The following is a 19474-nucleotide window of genomic DNA, read 5'->3' as shown; positions in this document are numbered from 1 at the left end:
TCCTTCACGCCAGCGGCTTCATGACCTACTGTATAGCGTGCCTCTGTCTGCTTGCATGCATGCATGCATGTGTGTGTGTGTGTGTGTCTGGAGGCTCCCGAACTGCCAGCTGCACTCGCATGCCGAGGGAGAGCCCCGCCTCACAGGAAAGAGACGGCAGAGAGAAGACCTCCTCCCACGCTAACGCTTCTATGTTAACACGAGCTGTGCACGCATGTCTCTTTATGTGTGGAAGAGAGAATAAGAGAGTGAATGTGTGTGTGAGAGACTGCGGGGGAGAGAGAGGGCCCGACGGGATTCAGTACAGCAGGGGGGGAGGGCAGAGGTGACTCGGAGGGCTTTCACATTTCATTAGGACAGCAGTTCACGCATGTAAACACACACACACACGCACACACACACACACACACACACTGGCACTCACACATGTCCTGCTCACCTCGTCCACTCCTTATTTAACGTCACGTTCACTATCACGTTCATTCCTCTCTCCCCCCTACATGTGAGCACGCAGGGCAATCTCCTCATAAGACCTTGGCCCGTACCTCAGCCACTGGCACACACACACACACACACACACATTTACACTCTCTCATGCGAGCATGCCAACCCCTCACAGGGAATATGACATTATCTCACACACGCACCTTGAACGTATGATCAAAGTGACACCAGGAAACAAAGTACTTGCATGTTCCATACATGCACACACGCAGGGCATCATGCAGATCAGTGGCCTCCTCACTCGTTACTTTTTGGATGTCATTTGGAGGGAATGTCTTCGACCTGACTGATTGGACAGACAGATCCAGGAACGTGTTAAAGGCTACTGCAGAGCAAATAATATTATGTGAATCACACTTCCTTCTTCCTTAAAAAAGAGTACACTTGAAATGGGGTTAATGATCTTTTTGGAACAAAAGAATAGGCCACGTGAAATAGATTAAATTCAGCAACATAATCTGTTAAGTCTATGTGACTCATAGCACTTTAAAATGATGTAATTTACTGATGTTTTTTCTTCAGATTGATTTTGTCATAAAAGTCCACAAGATATGATTCTTCAATTAAATGCTTCAACTGTAAAATAATCTAAAATGTCCTTCTCCTGTTCATAATACCTTTGAAGTTTTTAGGCTTTGAAATATTGGATTTTAAAACAGGAACTAGGTCAAACCATTGTTCTCTGAATCCTATAATGTTTAAGCTAAAGTTAGGGCATAAAGAGTGAACCCGCTGTGGTCCAGCAATTAATAGCAGAAAATAAACATACATGGGTAAAATAATAAAGGACCCATGTTTTCTCAGTGATACACAGTGATTACTCACATCACACTGCATGTGTTTTCTAGTCTCATGCAGCTGGCAGGTGTGATACATTTTGTTTTACTATTTTTTACCACACATTATGGTTGAAGTTTTATTAGGTGAAACAAATATTGTCATTGAGGTTCAGAAAACCAACCATTGACAGCCAAGGCCTCTCATGACACACGTCACTCCTCGTTTCCTGCAGTGTGTAGGTCTCACCGCCAAACACTGAGGGTGACAGTTGATGAATTGTCCTAATAAAAAATGAGGCCTGAGGTAGAAAGGATACATAAAACGGAGGGGGGGGGGGGGGGGGGGGGGTTAACAAACAATGAACAAATTTGGAAAAATCTATCAGCTATTTAAAAAAAAACCGCTGCTATCTTTAGTTTAGCCAGACAGTCTCCCTTCAGCTTTGATCCCGGGGGTTTAATGTGGAGTAGGTCAGACATGCAGTATATCCAAGAAGAATTCCTTCTGTTATCTCACACATGTCCTCCACCCACAGCGTCTGATCCCTCATGCTCCCCATATGGGGAGTTGCTCACATCCAAAGACGCAAACAAACACACCGGGGATGTTCACAGAGGCATGTGTTAGTGTATACACATGTGCGGGATGTATGAAGTCGCACAGCTGTGCCGCAGCCACTTAGTAAACATTTAATTCTCCGGGATGCTTAATCTTTGGAGGTGTAACGGGGCCCATTCAACGCCTGCTCCCGGTTGTTGGCGGAGCAGCGTCGGACTGGGACCTTTCTGTCACAATTTAATCAAAAATAGTTATACTGCGGCATTCAAAGATTGCAAAATGGACGATGTAATCCGCAAACACCAGGGATGCCACTGTGTTGTTATTAAACTGGACACCTTCCAGGACTCTCTGGCATCTTGATATGTCATCCACGGACATCACAAAAAGAGCACATCTGACTCCCAGCTCAACAAAAGCTTGACTTGCTGCCATGAATGAAGCTCTCACACGAGGTGCACAGAGGCTGAACTCCTGGCTCGGCTCACGCCGCACATACTTTCCTCGGGAACTCTTTGTCTTTTTTTACAAATCAACAAAACCCGCGGACACAATTAGCTAAGCTCTCGTTATCTGTGTATCACCTGTGAGCAGCTGGTCATTGCTTACATGGCCGGGCTGGAATCTGCATTGTTCTGCATTGAGGGTCACGAGCGACGCGTAGCCACCGGGCTTACTTTAAGTACTCGGGTTTACCAGAACACAGAGCAGACTCGGGTCGCAGCTGCGTCAGGCAGACGCTCAACACATTTCTGGCCATGGCTCCTTCGGAGCTGCTTCCACGACGGCGGATCAAATGCCAAACGTTCTCACCAACGTCCTCAAGCACGCCCCGAGAACATTATTTCAAAGTTAACGTCTTTTGGATCTTACATGTGTTTGTTTACCTCAGACAGGACTCTAGTGTCTTCTGGATGTGTAAATACCTCTTTTGCGACCACACTTTTTGTTTTGTAGCTTGTGACCAAATAAGCAATTACACAGCGAAAATAAGACAGCTCTCAGTTTTGATGGGTTTGCACTTTTCTGTGTTTACGGCCAAGTCAGACATCTTTGTATTGACTACAACGATCCAACTGATGACAACTTTAAGTCCGAATGAAGACAGAATTAGCAGAGTGTCATCCTTCCTTAGTTCAAATGTTTGATCCTATAACTCCTATAAACCTCTTCAAAGCAAGAATGTGTGTGAATGTATGTGTGTGAATGAATGTGTGTGAATGAATGTGTGCGGGTGTATTTTTGCGACAGAGAGGGGGGGGGGGGCGGACTCCTGCTACTCTGTTTGTGCAATGCCCAACACTTCCAGCATCTTTGTTTACAGCTCTGCTCTTTTCACACAGAACGGATGATTACATTAAACACATTGCTTTTGGCAGGCACAGACACACACACACACACATTTCCATGATGGCACACACACTGTGCTCCAAAGCCCACCGTGGTGACCTTTCACATGCAGATGCAACAGCAGCTTCGCTACCCTGTCAAAATATCAACATCTTCCAGCCTTCCAGTGCCTGCATATTGACTAAACACACACACACACACACACACTCACGCACAATGACCTGTGCACCGCGTTCTCATCATTGGATCCAACCTAATTCATTCAACAGCTTTGACATCCGACAGCCCTCCAGTGAACTCTGCGTGCATCCACACATGTACACAGAGCTGTAGAATCTTATCTATTTGTTTTCCTTTGAACACACGGAGGAAGTGTGGGGTTTGATGCTGTGAAGGAATGAGCCCCGGCAGCATTTGTTTTGGGACCGAGCTCTGCCCAGAGGGTCACCATAACTCTGCCCGGGGGAAGCCGAGCCTGTGTCATCGTAGATAGTTAAGAATCTGAACGCCCGGGTCCAGCTGACCTGATAAGTGTTGTTTATCTACACCGCCACACCTCCAGCGTAACTCAAACACTGCCGTAGTCATCATCATTCGGGAAACAGATTGAAGTTCTTGTTGTTTTATCGATAAGAATTTTCCAGAAATGAGCTTCGAGGGTCTTCAAAAGTCTGGTCACAAAAGAAAAAGTAATGCAGATAAGAAGTATATTTTAAAACGTCACATTCAAAAGAGAAAATCAAGCAAATAAAAAAAGAGGTGTATCATTTGTCTATTATATCAACCTCGCAATATATCGTTTCCACATGTTTCAACGCTATTGATGAAATAAGAAGGTGGAAATAGATCAAAGGTTTAAATTTGCCGACTGTCTCTCGCGCGTACACACCGTCGCATGGTCGCACACAGGCTAGCATGCAAGCGCACAACCCCCCCGAGGGTGAGGAAACTATTGATGGTGAAAGTGGGCAGAAAGTGTAAACACATGTCTGGCATCCTTTGAAAAGACCAAATATTTCACTCCTTTTCTTCCCTTCAACTCTCTGAGGGATCGCCACCCATCACCTTTATCCTTCCATCCCCCCAGCTCCACCACATCACGTTCTGCTCCGCGCCTGTTAGCCGAAGGGGGATCATAAATCACGGGACACGAAGACGGCAGGGCTGGAGAAGCACACGCAACCGTTTGATGCAAATGTATGTGGAAAGGGCGGGGGTGGAGGTGCTGGGTTCATATTAGCGTTGGAGGAACACAATCCCTCCCTTGACGAATTCAAGATACGACACAAGAGATGTCACCAGACCCTGAAACTGTTGCGCGGCGCCTCCGGCGCCGTCACGTAGGTGCTTCTGCCTGTCTGGCCTCCTCTCCTCTAATCCGTTCATTTTACTGCCTCTCCATTCACCTGTCACCATGACTCAGGGATATATTTCACGGCTCTGTCCCCTTGCACATTTCCTCCATCTTTCCCATTTGTATAAGATTTGGATGTATTCACCATGATCTTATCCATTAGTTTGTAGACAGCGGTTTGGAAGTCTGAAGTTGCAAGCTTTCAAGGCAGCATGTTTTTTGTCGTCGCCATCTTGGATTTTTGTAACCAGAACTGCACCTAATCACGGAATTAGGAATTAGGGAACCAAAAAGTTACAATACACTTTTTATGAACTGCAGGTTCACAGTTAAAGTGTTAAAGTTGTGATTAGGTTGTATAAATGAAATTATATCCAGATTGGTACACAACCATGAGTAGATCCAGAACATAATTTTCCATTATTATCCTCCAAGGAAAGGGGAAAAGCATGAGATAGATCTTCAGTTTTGGAAATACTGCTTAAAACCTGTGCAATACCAAAAAAATCATTTTTCTCACCGTTTAAATTAACTCTGAGATTTGTTGGTTTTAAGCCGTTGAATTTGCAATTTAACGCTAACTGTAGACTTATTGTTTAAAGTAAAGCATTATATTAATCTATTGTAAGCTTGGTTTGTGCATGACTTTATGTTTCAGCTTCATGTATTTTGTTTTCTGTTTATTGTTAACACTTACACAAGACAATACACTACAAACACAATTTTAAAAATGTGCATATTTTACATTTTAAAAATACACTGCAGAAGTAACTATGTATACATAATAGAGCTTTATGTTGTGGATTGCCTCATATAAAAGAAAGAAAACCAACGTTTTTTTAGGAAAAGGAGAAAATATAATAAAATGTCTCTCTGAGCCTTCCAACTCAGGACTCATACCACATGTCAGTGATAAAAGATGAATAAATGGTGTTCCTCTTTGGACCATCAGAGGCCAGGATGTTGTGAGACCACAGGACTGCTCAGTCATACTTTTTGTTTTTGCAATGACGGGGGACTTTCATAACATCCAACACTGTGGAAAATGACTTAATTCAGTAACCACTTTTGCCTAAGTCAACTTTTCGAACGTTGTCATGCTCACTTCATCAGATTCTTGCCTGAGAGTTTGTGAAACTTTAGCTCAGAAACATTCTGATGAATGATACGTGCTAAGAAAGCCGATGGCTCAATAGTGCTATCTCTAGACACCACACACACACACACATACGCACACAATGTTGTGTTCATGGAGACGTTAGAGATGTAGACCTACAATAGATTAGCTTTGAGCTTTGTGAGATAAGATAACTCACAAATAATTTGTCACTATGATAAGTGATCTGTACCTAAGGGTACAATCGTGTGAGATTAAACATAGCAGCACCAGGGACAACGTCCTGCAGCCCTCCACTATGTGCCAGCGTGTGTGTTTGTGTGTTGGAATGCAATGCAGACAGGCTGGTTTGCGTGATGTCCATGTCTTTAAATGGGGATAGAGCTTTGGGATTAAACGTGCACTTCAGGGGTGCGGGAAGGAGACAAGGAGGAGAGAGGGGGGAGGAGGTGATGCCGAAAGGCCTGCCAACACGATGCCAGGAAAGGCTGATGATCTCTCTCTCTCTCTCTCTCTCTCTGGTGCCAGCTTACTTTGTCTTTTGTGGTACCAGAGACATAACCACAGGGGTAAACAGACATACTGACCATCAACAGCCAACAAGAAATGGGAGGGTTGAAACACACACACGCACATATAAACCCATGCACTCAGTGTCACGCACAGAGAGAAAGAGAAAGAGAGCAGCACAGCAGGCGGTCAAGCACTGCAGCGGCAGCAGAGGGCAAAAATATGCGTCTGCTTTTTTTCCGTGGTCCTGAAATGTCTCCGGCGGCGGGCACGTGATAGGCTTTGAGGACGAGATAAGGAAGAGAGGGGGCCCAGGCTCCCCTAATGGGTCATGGAGGATCTGCATGGTCAGAGTGCAGAGTGTGGCATGTTTGTCTGAGGATGTGTGGAGGAGGAGCTTTAAATAGCAGCTTGGATATCTGTGTGCACTTAAAAGCAGACGTTTCACAGCAGGCATGTGGGCCTGTTGGGTGGAGACAAGTCTCATTACTGTTTATGGAGATTTCATTTTATTGTTTTATTTTTAGAGATAGTCACTTGTCCCTTTAGGCGACAACAATTCTCTCCAATCATCCTAAACTTTTGGCTTATTTTCCGTAACTCAAATGTCTTCCTCCTGAATGACATCCACCTTTCTACACTGTGACGACGCTTTTCACAAAATGCTAAAAAAAACCTTCGGCACTATAAATCCAATGGGGCCATGGCCATTTTCTTCATAATTGTTTATAATTTTTTTGATGTACAACCTGCTGATTTCATTGTGCACTCGCTGCTGAAGGGAGCGGACCTACAGGTACACGTGTAGATGTTGACCTCTAGTGGGTGAAATGTGAATCCTGCAAGCACATGAACCTCTGCTGCAGTAGTTTGTGTCAAACGTCTACTCGTCAAACCAACACAAAATAGGATTTTTCATATGGCTGTACAGCCATATGAAAAACAGATATATTGCAGATATATTGCAATTAGGGCCTAAGCATTCAAGGGAGTTGTATTTAGACTTTCCCGTCGCTCATACAAAGATGAATCTGCAGAACAAGGACCACAAAGCCGAACAAAACAAAAAAAGGAAATTCGCTGTTTTATTTTAGTGGACTGACTGTTCAGCGATGGAGCGTCACAGGTGCCGTGTCCTTGCCTTCCTGTGGAGGGCGCCATAACGGATGACCGTAACGAAGAAGAAGACGAAGAAGACGAAGGAAGGCCGCGTATTTCCGGGTTTGTGCTGACGCGTCCCTCTTCTTCTCATACTCCGACGTGTCAGTCTTCTTGTGTCCCGAGCTGAGCACCCTGAGACCGGTCAATACGCACACATGGCTCCCAAAGGCAGCAACAAGCAGCAGTCAGAGGAAGATCTTCTCCTCCAGGACTTCAGCAGAAACCTTTCAGCGAAGTCCACCGCTCTCTTTTACGGGAATGCACTCATCGTCTCTGCCATCCCCATCTGTGAGTACTGGAGGGGCTAGCCGATGCTAACTAGCATAGCTAACACTCCCCCACCGCAGGATTTATTTAGTGGAAAAAAATGATTTAATGCTCGTCAAGCGCTCTTTGAATTAACTATTTTAGTCAAACGCGTTCAAGGCAGGAAAGCATAATAATACGAGAAAACCAATAAGAACGACTGGTAAAAGGTAACGTTAGCTTACTGTGAGGGCTAACCGTGTCAGTGTGGTTAGAATTATGATCAGATGACATCTAGCATAACATTATAATTACAAAGACTACTAACTTAAGTCTTTGTAATTATGATTTGTTTAAAAAACGGCGATAAAAAACATCTAGGAGATCGCTATCTCCAATGTATTAGAGAACTGCTATAATATAACGTGTTCTATCAGCCTACTGCATATTTCAAATGTTGATTGACTCCATTTTTTCTAGGGCTGTTTTGGAGGATTTGGCACATGGACCTTGTGCAGTCCGCGGTCTTGTACGCTGTGATGACTCTGGTCAGCACCTACCTGGTGGCCTTCGCCTACAAGAACGTCAAGTTTGTTCTCAAACACAAGTAAGAAACATGAAGCCACACGTCTGTTTCTCTTTCCTGCAAGTGGTGATTGCTTTCATCCGGGATTCACTTGTGCTTCGGTCACATTGTCTTCTCCCCTCGGCCTCCCAGAGTGGCCCAAAAACGCGAGGACGCCGTTTCCAAGGAGGTGACGAGGAAGTTGTCCGAGGCGGACAACCGCAAGATGTCCCGCAAGGAGAAAGACGAGAGGTGAGAAGCCGTTGATTCAGTGCGAATCTGCGGCGCATCTCGCACACACACGGTTTCTGTTCTGTGTTTTTACAAGATCGCGAAAGTAACTTCTCTGTCCGTCTAGGATCCTGTGGAAGAAGAATGAGGTCGCCGACTACGAGGCCACCACCTTCTCCATCTTCTACAACAACACTCTCTTCCTGGTGCTCGTCATCGTTGCCTCCTTCTTCTTGCTCAGAAACTTCAACCCGTCTGTGTATCCTTTTCAATGTCAATGCAGAGCCATCAGCTTATTGGCGATAGGGAGCTATAAACATCTTTCTTGAGCTGGTTATGAGGACAGTAAAGCTTTCTGTTGTCATTCACTTCACGCAGTGGTTGCACATTTCCCAACTAATTCCTTTCACGTCTGATTGTAATGAGTTGTCATTTAGCGCTCTGAGGTTTTTGCCTTAACCATTTTTCCCCCAGCAACTACATTCTGTCCATCAGCGCCTCCTCAGGACTGATCGCTCTGCTGTCCACAGGCTCCAAGTAAAAGCGGAAGAAAAGCTGGAGGGGTGGGATTGGCGAAGAGGAGAGGAAGTGGGTTTAAGATGGGTATACACTATTGTTTTTCACTTGAGTTAAGAATGGGGTTTAAAGAACTGAAATATCACATTTCAATTTCATGAAATTCATGATCAAATGTTTTCGGGGGGAGGGGGGCTGTTTCTCCACGTCAGTCTTCTGTTTTTTGTAACAAATAAAGCAACCAGGTGTACTTTCCCTCAGTGTTTGTGTGCTATGCAATAATCTTGAAAGCCCTTGAGGAAGACGATTTGGACATTCAATGTTTCATAACCTGCTTAAAAAGTATTGTTAAACAAAAGTGAGCCACAGATGTTTCCGTTGGTAATGCATTTAATTTATAATCACTTTTATTATAGACTATATACAGAAAAAAAAGAAAATGATACACATGAATTAACACCCAAACTCAATGTCAAGTTTTATCCACAAAAGGTAATATGCTGTTGAAAAATGTGATATGCAGAACAGATTCTTTTCCATTTTATTGGGGAATTGGTTGTCTCCAAACCAGAGAAGTAAATCTTTGGTGAAAGATTGTGCCACATTGCAGGACTTGTCATGTGAGTCGCAGCTCAGAGTTCAGCCACAGCTTGAATGTTTTTTGCTTTGTGCCATTTTGACCACGAGACCTGCGCAAGCACGTCTGAAAAAAGTCAGTTTCCCTACATCAATTTATATTACATTTCATTAACCCCCAAATGACTGTTGAATTGCTTGTTTCCCTCTGAGCCAGTAAAGACCGGACAAGGATTGACTCTTCTAGAAGCCTTTAAGGTTTATTTTAAAGGTACACTAAGCAGCAGCAACAGAGAATGAAGAGAGGGAACTAAGTGGTTAAAACTTTCCAGTTGTTTCAAAGCGGCTGCGTTCTACACACAGCTGCCGCCTCGGGGGGCGCTCTTTGTCGTTTTTGCGGTTGTGTCTGAATACACGTCGATGTAAGAGGCCAGTTGGTCGCCATCTGCTGCCGCTTTGTTTCATGGAGCCTCAGCAGGACAAAGCCGCCGCATTCAAAGACCTGTGAACTAGAAAGAGCTGCACCTGCTTACGAGCTGGCTGCAAACACACAGAAACCTCCTACCACCTGAGTGTAGATTAGGCAATCTGATAATACAGGAGTCTATGCTCTATTCTCACTTTGTTTGGGCAGCCGGAAGGCGTTTTAACAACTTGTAATGGAAGACATCCCTGATTTTGTCTTGCTGGGACTCCACACACACACACCGGCAGGCCGCGAGGTCCAACATGGTCACTGATTCAAACGCATTCAAGGCAGCTTGTTGACTTGTAACCAAACTAAACAGACACACGAGTGCACACAATACGTTTACTAATTACTATTTTACATTATCAACCAGAGAGTCAGGTCCATTAAAAATGCTTTTCTGGATTTTTGCTGTTTTTAAATTGCTGGTCGTTGGGTTTACGACGATGAGGTCGGCTCATCCTTCTTTTTGTGTACCAATGCAAACAATACAATGCAAATATTCAAAAGAAAGTGTGTTCATTAACCAGGGCCACGCTTCTTACAGTATACCAACGGGCCAAACACCTGCTCACTGCTACAACGCCATGAAGGCGACATGAGCTGTGAGAGCTGAGCCACCGAGTCAGACAGCATTCAACAGAATTTTACTTTCTTCTTAAAATAATGTAATTAATACAGAATTTTCCAAATCTAACTTTGTGATGCAAAAACAAAGAAGTTAGTCCTAAAAACCTCTGAAATATCTTTCGGGACCCAGAAATATGTTCTGTGACGATGTGACTTAAACAATGCATCCTGTGCACTGAGGAGCAGCAATGTAACTATTTACATCATATCTATGTCGTTATGTAGCCATACAGTACTGTAAAGTCCTCATATGCATGAGAGGATTCTTCCTGGTTTTGCTTATGTTACAAAGTATTCCATTGGATTTTATGTACATGAAACATCCCCACAGATCTCCAAAAAATATCTAAAAATGTCAAAATAAATTTCTATATGTTAACTACTCTAGAATAAATACTTTTATCTTTGCCACATTCAAAAAACGTCTCTTTATGCCGTTATCAAGCAATTCTAGAAGTTATTATGATCATGACCAGCCAGAAGGTCGGTCATTCTTTCATAAGATGGGTTTGCTAGAACTCCTTCTCTGCTACGTTTCTGAGGCATTTTGGGATCAGTTCACAGGCAACAAAGGGAGTCAAATGTCTCCATCGTGAATGCAAACGGAGAGGAACCATGTCCACTTCATATCTTCTTCTCTACGAACTACTGGAGCTGAGCCGCAGTTCCCAAAGGACACCACAGGGGGGCAACATGCTTCCCTCTCTCCACTAACAGGGGCCCACTGATGCTCCATGATCCTTCACCGGCGCAAAGCTCCTTTCTATCTCATCATGTGCTTTGTAGAAAAGTAACGAGGGCCACACATCAGCAGGAGGAACATGCATCAGTTGGACAACATACTCAGGATTTGCAGCATTTCTACTGTTTACTATTGCTGTGCTATGCTAAATATTAGTACATTTGATAAGTAGTTTGAAGGTAATTCAAGCTAACAGGGGACTGGTTTGCTGAGGCCCTCATTCACAAAGATCTTTTAAAGAGGTACGATGACTGTCATCGTTCTCCTCACATTTCATGAAATGTTGATGTTGATTCTGACGCTGGACTACTGGTCCATTGAAGGAAAACACTGGCTGATTTGGCTGGTGTTGCAACAAAAGCATCTTCATCTCCCAAGCCACCTCTAATGTGTGTTAACGCCTTCTGTTTTGTTGGTAAAGTATTTCTCGTGAATAAAAGCTTTGACTCAACAACTACCATGAAGGTGCCCTTGAGCAAGACACTCACTTGAAATAGTACATCCTCATGATACTGTCCTTCTCAAACCCCAAAACGTGAATGTGTAAAATGTGTGTGTGTGTGTGTTTAGAAGCTGTTGTTGTATGCCTTTGCCTCCTCATTGGTAAATGTCTTAATGAGACCTGTGGAGGGGGTTGAACTGAAATGTGGTGCTCTAGATGGGTTTGGGTAAGATTAAGCTCTGCATAGATATATTTAAATGCAACGGCCTTGAAAGATAACGCCTTAGTTGCGGGGGGGGGGGGGGTTTCTCTCTCACTTTGATGAACTTTTTTTCAAAGCGTTTTGAGGCTGCAAAAAGCTGAGTTTGTTAAGCGTCTCTCGGCTGGACCTGAGATGAACCCGATCTGAGCAGGACAACGCCGGACTCAGCGAGACTGTCTGTTCCAGGCTGAAGGGGGGAGGGGGGGGGGGTTGCGTAGCCGAGTGGGGCCCAAGGAGAGAACCGCGGACTTAAAACATCGAAGGGTAGGTCCGAGGAAACGCTATGCTTCAGTAGGTCGCCGAGCAGGAAGGCCAACGGCCTTAAGAGCGGTAGTCCTTCTTACTGTACGGTCTGTTGCCCAAGATGTGGTCGACTTCAGACACCACCTGTGACGTCATCTTAGGAAGGACCTGGGCAAAAAGGGAGGAGGATCAATTGAACTGATGGGAAGTGGGCAGTAGACCCAAACCACAGTGTGCTTGTGCATGCTCCCACCTGTATGGCCCCGAGGTTCTCAGTGAGCTGCTCAGGGTTGGATGTTCCCAGAAGAACTGAGCTCACTCCTTCATTCCTAAGACACCACGCTGGAGAAAAAAACAGAGGTTGATGTTCCCACAGAGCCCACTTGGGGGCGCCCTGCTGATTATTAATGTCTTTCAAAAGAACAGAAATAAAACTGAGCTTTTAGTCTTGCCATTTATTGGCAGCAATGTATCTCTTTGTCGGATCCCATTTATTACCAATTGCAAACCTTAAATGTCCGCCAGCCTTTTTTCTAAAGTGCATCACAGAGTTTAAAACGTTTGATTACATTTACTTCTACCTTCCAGGCAGATGCAACATTTTTACGGGGTGCACATCAATGCAGCTGAAAACACAATCGACATTGCAGTTTGTTTGAGTTAGGAAGCCCCCCGAGGCACAAACAAGTAACCAAACACACGCTTCCATTAAAAAAGGGTTGAGTCTGGTCTCACGCTAAAAAAGGTTCCTTTCTGAAAGCCCTGCTCCCGGCTGCTTCCACACTGCTTGCTGTTCAAACAGGACGTCTTACCCACGGCCAGCTGAGGCAGCGTGCAGCCCAGCTTCTCTGCGATGTGGTTGAGCTCTTTCAGCTTGGCTTGTTGCTTCCTTCCATCCTCGCTCACTATTTTCTCCTTCAGCCATTGATATGACTGGCGGGGGGGGGGGATGAGTGACAGAGTGAGGAAGGGAAGGGTAAGTTATGTGAGAGATAGACACATGAAACGGAGGCAGATCAAATAGGGCGAGTAAAAAAGGAAGAAGTAAAGTAGCGGATGAAAGAGAAGGTTGAGGCTTTGAGCAGTCAGTAACTCGGAGAACTCGGTATCAAAGGGTCGACTGCACAAACAGTGCCACAAACATGAGCGTGTTCATTCATGTGTTTCCATAAATGACACCATATATTCATCTGAAACCAGGGCCACAGGGACACAGTTTCGGGCGGATACGTGAAAGTTGGGTCTGATTGCTTTTAACTTTGTTAACGGTATTAATTAAACAAAAGAGATGTAGCATGTTAATTAGTGAGTCTACGTGGTGCTTGTTGGTGTATTTCTGTTTTACCTTTGGGAAGACTGTTAGTCTTTATGCTAAGCTAAGCTAACACACTGCTGGCAGCACACGACTTACTGCATATACTGTATATTGACCAAGTTAAGTTTGCGTACCTTCATGGAAGCCCTAGAAGATTCAGGAATGCCATTTTCATATTTTCCTGAGATGATACCGCATGCCAACGGTGACCACGTCATCGCTCCAACTCCTGTCACCATGGAGACCATAAGGAGTGAAACAGGTGGAGTTTTAGTTGGGTGTGTTGAAAGGGAAGACGTGTGTGAAACAAAACGTGAGAACATGTGAAAAGGAATGAGAAGATAAGAAATAATTAAAACTCAGGGAGGAACGAGCAGCGGATACGTATAGAGAATAATATCCATCAGTGGAATTACTTCATTAATTCAACTCATCTATGAAACAAAAGTAGAAGAAGGTTGCGGCCGACAGGAGCTTTGAGCTCACTTGAGATCACAATAGTACACAACCAAAATAATACTTGCCTATCTTGTGGTAAAGTTCAGGTAATTGCACTTCTACTTTCTCCCTCTGGAAGAGATGATACTCTGCCTGCTCGCACACAGGGGGGATCAGATTAAACTGTCTGGCAACTGAATAGGCCTCCTAGAGATAAAATAAGGAGAGCAAAGAGAAAAAGAGGCGAGAATTAATGAATGGTTATCATGACTCACTGCAGCAGGCTCCTCTAATGTAATCTGCAAGAAAACAATTGTTTTTTGGGAGGGGGAGGGAATAAAAGAGATAATTGTAGAAGACATCAAAGGTTTGGTAGCCACAGACAGCGATGGGAGGCTGTTCATCAGATTGTGGGAGCGTGGTACAAATTCAAATGAAGGGCTCGCATTAGGTCACCCAATCAATATTCCATAACACGACCCTCCGAGGCATTCAAAGTTCCCTCCATACCTTCTTATCTCAATTTACATGTGTCCTTGAAGAACACTTGCCACAGACACACACACACACACACACGTAAGGCCTGCTGCTGCTTCTTTAAACACTCCCCACTCTTGTCCCCTCTCTTGGTATCCTGCATGTCACGACGAGGGGGCAGTAAAAGAGGGAGGAAGCTATTTAGCGGCGGTGCCATCACTCAACCTACAAATGACACGTTGCCCGTCGGTGCAGCGACCCCAGGACCTTCCCCTGGAGTTTAAACCCGCCACGGCACGCACGGGAGGAGATGTGTTCACCCCCAGCCCTTGATTATCGATGCTATAAACGACACAGCTTTCCTGTGGGCTTGTGTTCTACAAAGCTGTCTGCTCTTCCCCCCCCCCGTGATCACAGAGAGACGGAGTGTCGACACACTGAGGGGAAGCAGAGAGACACACAGGAGAGGAGACAACCGGTGTCGGCTCCTTTTAGACGTGCTTATTTCATAAATCTTTGTTTTGGGCTTAAGGCTCACCCGGTGCTTTGTGAATTACTGCTTCTGACAGGAAGAGCGACCAAAGATGCAAAAGCAACGTGTCCAGAGTGGTACAAGATAATGAGCCGCTATGAAGGGTTTATGATGATAACCAGTGTTAGGACTTCATCCTAAGAATCACTGAATCAACATAAAAAGGGTAAATCTTCTGTTATTCTAATCAATCAATATGAGAACTAATCTCCCCAAGCAACATGAATCGGAATCATTTCATTCCTTAATTTATTCTGAATAGCTGAGAGGAGTTTTAAAAATGCAGCGCAGCAACCCAAAAATGAAGTAGGTTATTATGCACTTCATATGTTTAGAACCCCCGCTTACTGCTGACAGTCGTCATGACGACCATTGCCTTACCATGATCTCCATGGCGGTCCATCGAGACGTCCCCCAGTACATCGCCATTCCTTGGTTGATCACGTACGTCATGGCCCGAACGATCTCTGCAGAGACGGACACACGGCCACACAGCGGCGGTCAGTTGGGTGAACGGCTCCCTGTATAACAGTGCTCATGACACACCGCAACTAAAAAGACTCACAAGCCTCTCACATCACGCACCATCTGACGCTTTTTTTTAATGATGTAACAGCAGTCGGGGCCAACAACAACTCAAATTTAGGATCCGTCATTAAGGTTATTCATCATCGCTCTGCGCTCACTGCAGTTATCCCACTGTGGAACGACTCTGGTGTCTCACTCTGCCCAACTGGCTCCTGGCAAAACAGCACCAGTGTGGAATGTTTACACATCATTTTTCAACCATTAATTACAGCGCCCCCTATTCTTCAAAAATTGTGAAGAAATTAGGGTGTGTTTTGGGCTTCAGTGTTTACACATGCTATCATTTTGGTGAGGGCAGGCCAAGTCATTTGGAAGTTAAAAATCTGCCAGATTGAGCAACACCCCTTGTGAAGTTAATTAGCCCATATCTCATCAAAACAATGGGTTATCAGCACCATTCTGATATATCAAGGGCACATGGAACCAATAATGATCCACCGAAGGTTTCGTGACAATCAAACTCAGCGTTTAGGAGAAATTGCCAAAAATGTGTTTTTCACAAAATTCAAAAAGGTGGAAAATCTTATTAAGTGCATTTGCACACCATGATTGACTTTTATGTAGAGCATGTCGAGGAGGACCTGTGTGCCAACTTTCAAGTTGATCGAACATTGGGGGTGGAAACTGGCCTAGTGTGGTCTTTTTTTCTAGAGGGCGCTATAGAGACGTTTCTTTATACACAAACGTGAGACCCAAAAATTATCCAATTTTTTAACAGTCCAGATATCTGTGCCAAATTAACAGCTTAAATACAAACACTTGCAATTCTAAGAAAAAAAGCAAAAGTAAAAAAACTAATTGATATGGAAATTCCTTATTGATTAGTTGTGAGCACTAATTAATAAGTGCTGAGGGAAACCCACCAGTTAATGGGCTTTACATGTAGAATACAAAAATGCAATTCATTACCTAATGACTAATGAGGAGCCCGTTCTCTACTAATACGCATGCCAATTGATAATTAACTACACAGAACTCTCACCCTCCATGGGAGTGTTGCTGTCAGGGCGGTTGGCGAAAACTACATCCACGTACTCCAACTGCATCCTTTGTAGAGAGCCTTTTAGACCTGAGACACAGAGAGAAGCAACGCAGGGGAGCAGAGGGTGAGGAAGCATGTGGAGAAGAACATGTCTTTAAGGTGTGTGTGTGTGTGTGTGTGTGTGTGTGTGTGTCTACCTTCAATAATGTGTTTCCTGGAGAGTCCTCTTTCTGTCTCTGCTCTGATGGGACAAACACACACCAGTCAATAAGCTGAACTGTGACTCAACGTTCAGTCATTAATTCCCGTTGGGCCATTGTTGCCTTTCATAACAACCAATGTGAAGACTGGACAGCATGAGTGGTCGTCTGAACCACCTGGTTCTCGGCTTTTAATGCCGTTTCTGGGGCATCACATGAGTCAAATCCTATTCCAACTCTGTGGTGTTTAATCCACTGTTAAATATCAGTCGTCACGCTTTCAAAGCTGAGTGAAACTCATTTTAAATCTCCGTGTGACCCTCGGCCAAGGGGCCATGACACGAGAAAGTTTGCATCGGGATGTTTTATGTAAACGGGTCAATGCGGATTCAACTGTTCGCCAGCGTTATGCAACCATTCCCTGGGAGGTGAAGGACGGAACCTTCCTCCCAGAGATGAAGGGAGGCTCATCTTTCTGCTGACTCAGCAAAGCACTGTTTTTGCATTGTTCTTGTGGTGGGAAGACGCTCGTGTTGTTACAGAGAAAAACATGAACTATTCTTGAGTTGGCACAGGGAATATGATAAGACATATGTAACAAAAAAGGTACCTTTGCAAAATAATGTTGATTTAAAAAAATGTTTGTGATTTTTTTAAAAATTACTCCTTTCATTGTATACGGAGACTGTCTCCATAGCAACATGCTGCTTTCCATAGCAACAAAGTGCGACCGTGGAGCACCCTATATGACCAATGAGTGTATTCAACAAAGCCAAGTATTAAATAGACATACACTATTAACGTCATATATCGGAACATACGTGAATGATTATCGATGGATTTGACAGCCAATGAAATTCAATTCCTCTGATGGACTTCTGGTTTTACTGGCTGATGTTCTTTATATTCATAAATTACTCTGTATGTGTGTGATCACTGCTTCATAGTGGGGAATTCTCTCTGGTCAGACTTTGATCGCAACAAGACTTTCTAAAGAAATAAAACTCAACCAACAGCTCGCAATCTGCCTTCATTGCATGAAAATCAGAGTTTCTTACTTACTTTCCTCCCCAGTAGAGTTTAGTTGTAATGACAATACTGGACCGCCTGAGAAAAAGAGGAGAAAAATAGTCAAAATCAGAAGAAAGATGCAACAGAATGAGTAGACTATTACATTAATAGAAAGTAAACTATCTTTTATCCGTGTTCTTTCCTTCACTTATAAGACGTCACTCATGACAACACTTTTGTGTGCAAATTGCACTGCATCTTAAACCCCGTTGGTGCTACAAGACACTGTCGTACGGTCTGTTCCCGCTTGTCAAAGACTAAAATATCAATGCATGCTTTATCCAGTCTTCATAGATTTCAGCTGGTTTGCTCCCAGCGTAAGCTGCACAACGATGATTGACATAAAGATCTGGCACTCTGTAAGTCTGTTTTTTCTGTTCCCTATGCAGCTGATCAATAATAGAATAAGCGGAAGACTGAGAAGAGGGAATATTTGAGATTTGAGGAAACTGAAAATGCCTTGAGGCCTTTGTACGTGTCGTGCTGCTGTAAAGCGATGGGACGTGTGCATGTTTGTGTGTCTCTGTGTGTGCGCGCAGAAATACAAACGGAAAAATAAAAAATATTCCACACATTTCTCTTGCTGCCTGTTGCAACCTGAACGCACATCATCATTTCTCACAACAAAAGGGACGAAGCTCCATCGCACACACGTATGTCGCCATTACCTCCAGCATTTCTTCTTGATAATGTTTCCTAGAATGACTTCGGCTCTGCAAGGAAATATTTATAAGGCGGTGTTATTAGATAGCAGTTTAAAATTCCTAAACATTTGCTCCATAATTGAAAGCCTGCCATTTACTGTCATCAAACTAATCTCTCCCGTGCATTGAAAAGTTGGCAAACCCGTGTGTGTTGAAAAAACACAAAAAATACATAATTGTAAATTATTATACAACAGCAATAAAAATCATGTCAAACGCCATGTTTGACAGAATTAGTTTTATTCTTTAGTTATGTGTTCTAGTGTGTCACACATTATTTGTGGATGTTTTAGCTGTAATAGAAAAATTCTAATCCCACTGACTGGAATTTAATTTCGGCAATTCTCACATTTATTGTGAGGGGGATTTAGCGTAATTTAAATTAGTTGAATGCTGCAACAATTATGAAAACCTGTTAAAAGTAGGATAGTTTGGAAAGGTGTTTGTTGGGACGTTAAAATAAATAATAGATATAGAGTAATAAGCTCCCAGTTTAAAAACTTCTGAGCTTTGTTCTAACGCAAATAATCCCAAAACATTAATTTAATCCTAAAGTAGAACCTGAGACCCTGCATGAATAATAATAATATTTTACACAGACTAAAGTAACTTTCAAAGAGCCAAAAGAACATTATGATCAATAAAATAATATGAATTTAACCTCACAACAACAGCAGTCGGTCCAAGTGAGGTAACCATTGGGTCTGAAACACCGATCCTGACTGGGTGTGTTTGGTTGGACACTTACCTGCCGCCTGCGTAGACCTCAGCTGTGTCAAACAGGTTGACTCCATTCTCGTAGGCAATGGTCATCAGCTGCTCTGCAACCTGGCAAGAGGTCGGAAACACACCCCAGCAGAAATGCTTTGAGACATCGGCCAATAGGAGAAGAGTCCATTATCAGCCTCTTG

The 19474-nt window shown here is 43.8% G+C and overlaps 2 protein-coding genes across 4 annotated transcripts in view; one reads left to right on the top strand and one right to left on the bottom strand.

Moving 5' to 3' along the window:
- Positions 1 to 7390: 7390 nt before the first annotated feature.
- On the top strand, positions 7391 to 9147 carry ssr3 (signal sequence receptor, gamma). Its single transcript, XM_037463907.2, has 5 exons — positions 7391 to 7622; positions 8061 to 8187; positions 8299 to 8397; positions 8504 to 8635; positions 8851 to 9147. The coding sequence occupies exons 1-5, from the start codon at positions 7490 to 7492 to the stop codon at positions 8915 to 8917; spliced, it is 558 nt and encodes a 185-aa protein (XP_037319804.1). The 5' UTR covers positions 7391 to 7489; the 3' UTR covers positions 8918 to 9147.
- A 127-nt stretch (positions 9148 to 9274) lies between these two features.
- kcnab1a (potassium voltage-gated channel subfamily A regulatory beta subunit 1a) overlaps positions 9275 to 19474 on the bottom strand; it is a 50070-nt gene continuing 39870 nt past the window's right edge. For all 3 annotated transcript variants that reach the window (XM_037463866.2, XM_037463875.2, XM_037463894.2), the window contains exons 4-14: positions 19312 to 19391; positions 18528 to 18572; positions 17851 to 17895; positions 16786 to 16829; positions 16589 to 16675; positions 15400 to 15485; positions 14096 to 14216; positions 13706 to 13800; positions 13069 to 13189; positions 12510 to 12598; positions 9275 to 12424 (exon numbers count right to left, since the gene is read on the bottom strand). In XM_037463866.2, coding sequence (XP_037319763.2) covers positions 12335 to 12424; positions 12510 to 12598; positions 13069 to 13189; positions 13706 to 13800; positions 14096 to 14216; positions 15400 to 15485; positions 16589 to 16675; positions 16786 to 16829; positions 17851 to 17895; positions 18528 to 18572; positions 19312 to 19391 — 903 coding nt within the window. In that variant the 3' untranslated portion in view covers positions 9275 to 12334. The remainder of the gene's footprint in view (positions 12425 to 12509; positions 12599 to 13068; positions 13190 to 13705; positions 13801 to 14095; positions 14217 to 15399; positions 15486 to 16588; positions 16676 to 16785; positions 16830 to 17850; positions 17896 to 18527; positions 18573 to 19311; positions 19392 to 19474) is intronic.

The sequence above is a fragment of the Pungitius pungitius genome, chromosome 3 (assembly GCF_949316345.1).
Source record: "Pungitius pungitius chromosome 3, fPunPun2.1, whole genome shotgun sequence".
NCBI lineage: Eukaryota > Metazoa > Chordata > Actinopteri > Perciformes > Gasterosteidae > Pungitius > Pungitius pungitius.
The sequence above is the reverse complement of the archived record's forward strand: the minus strand, read 5'-3'. Positions and strand labels throughout refer to the sequence as shown.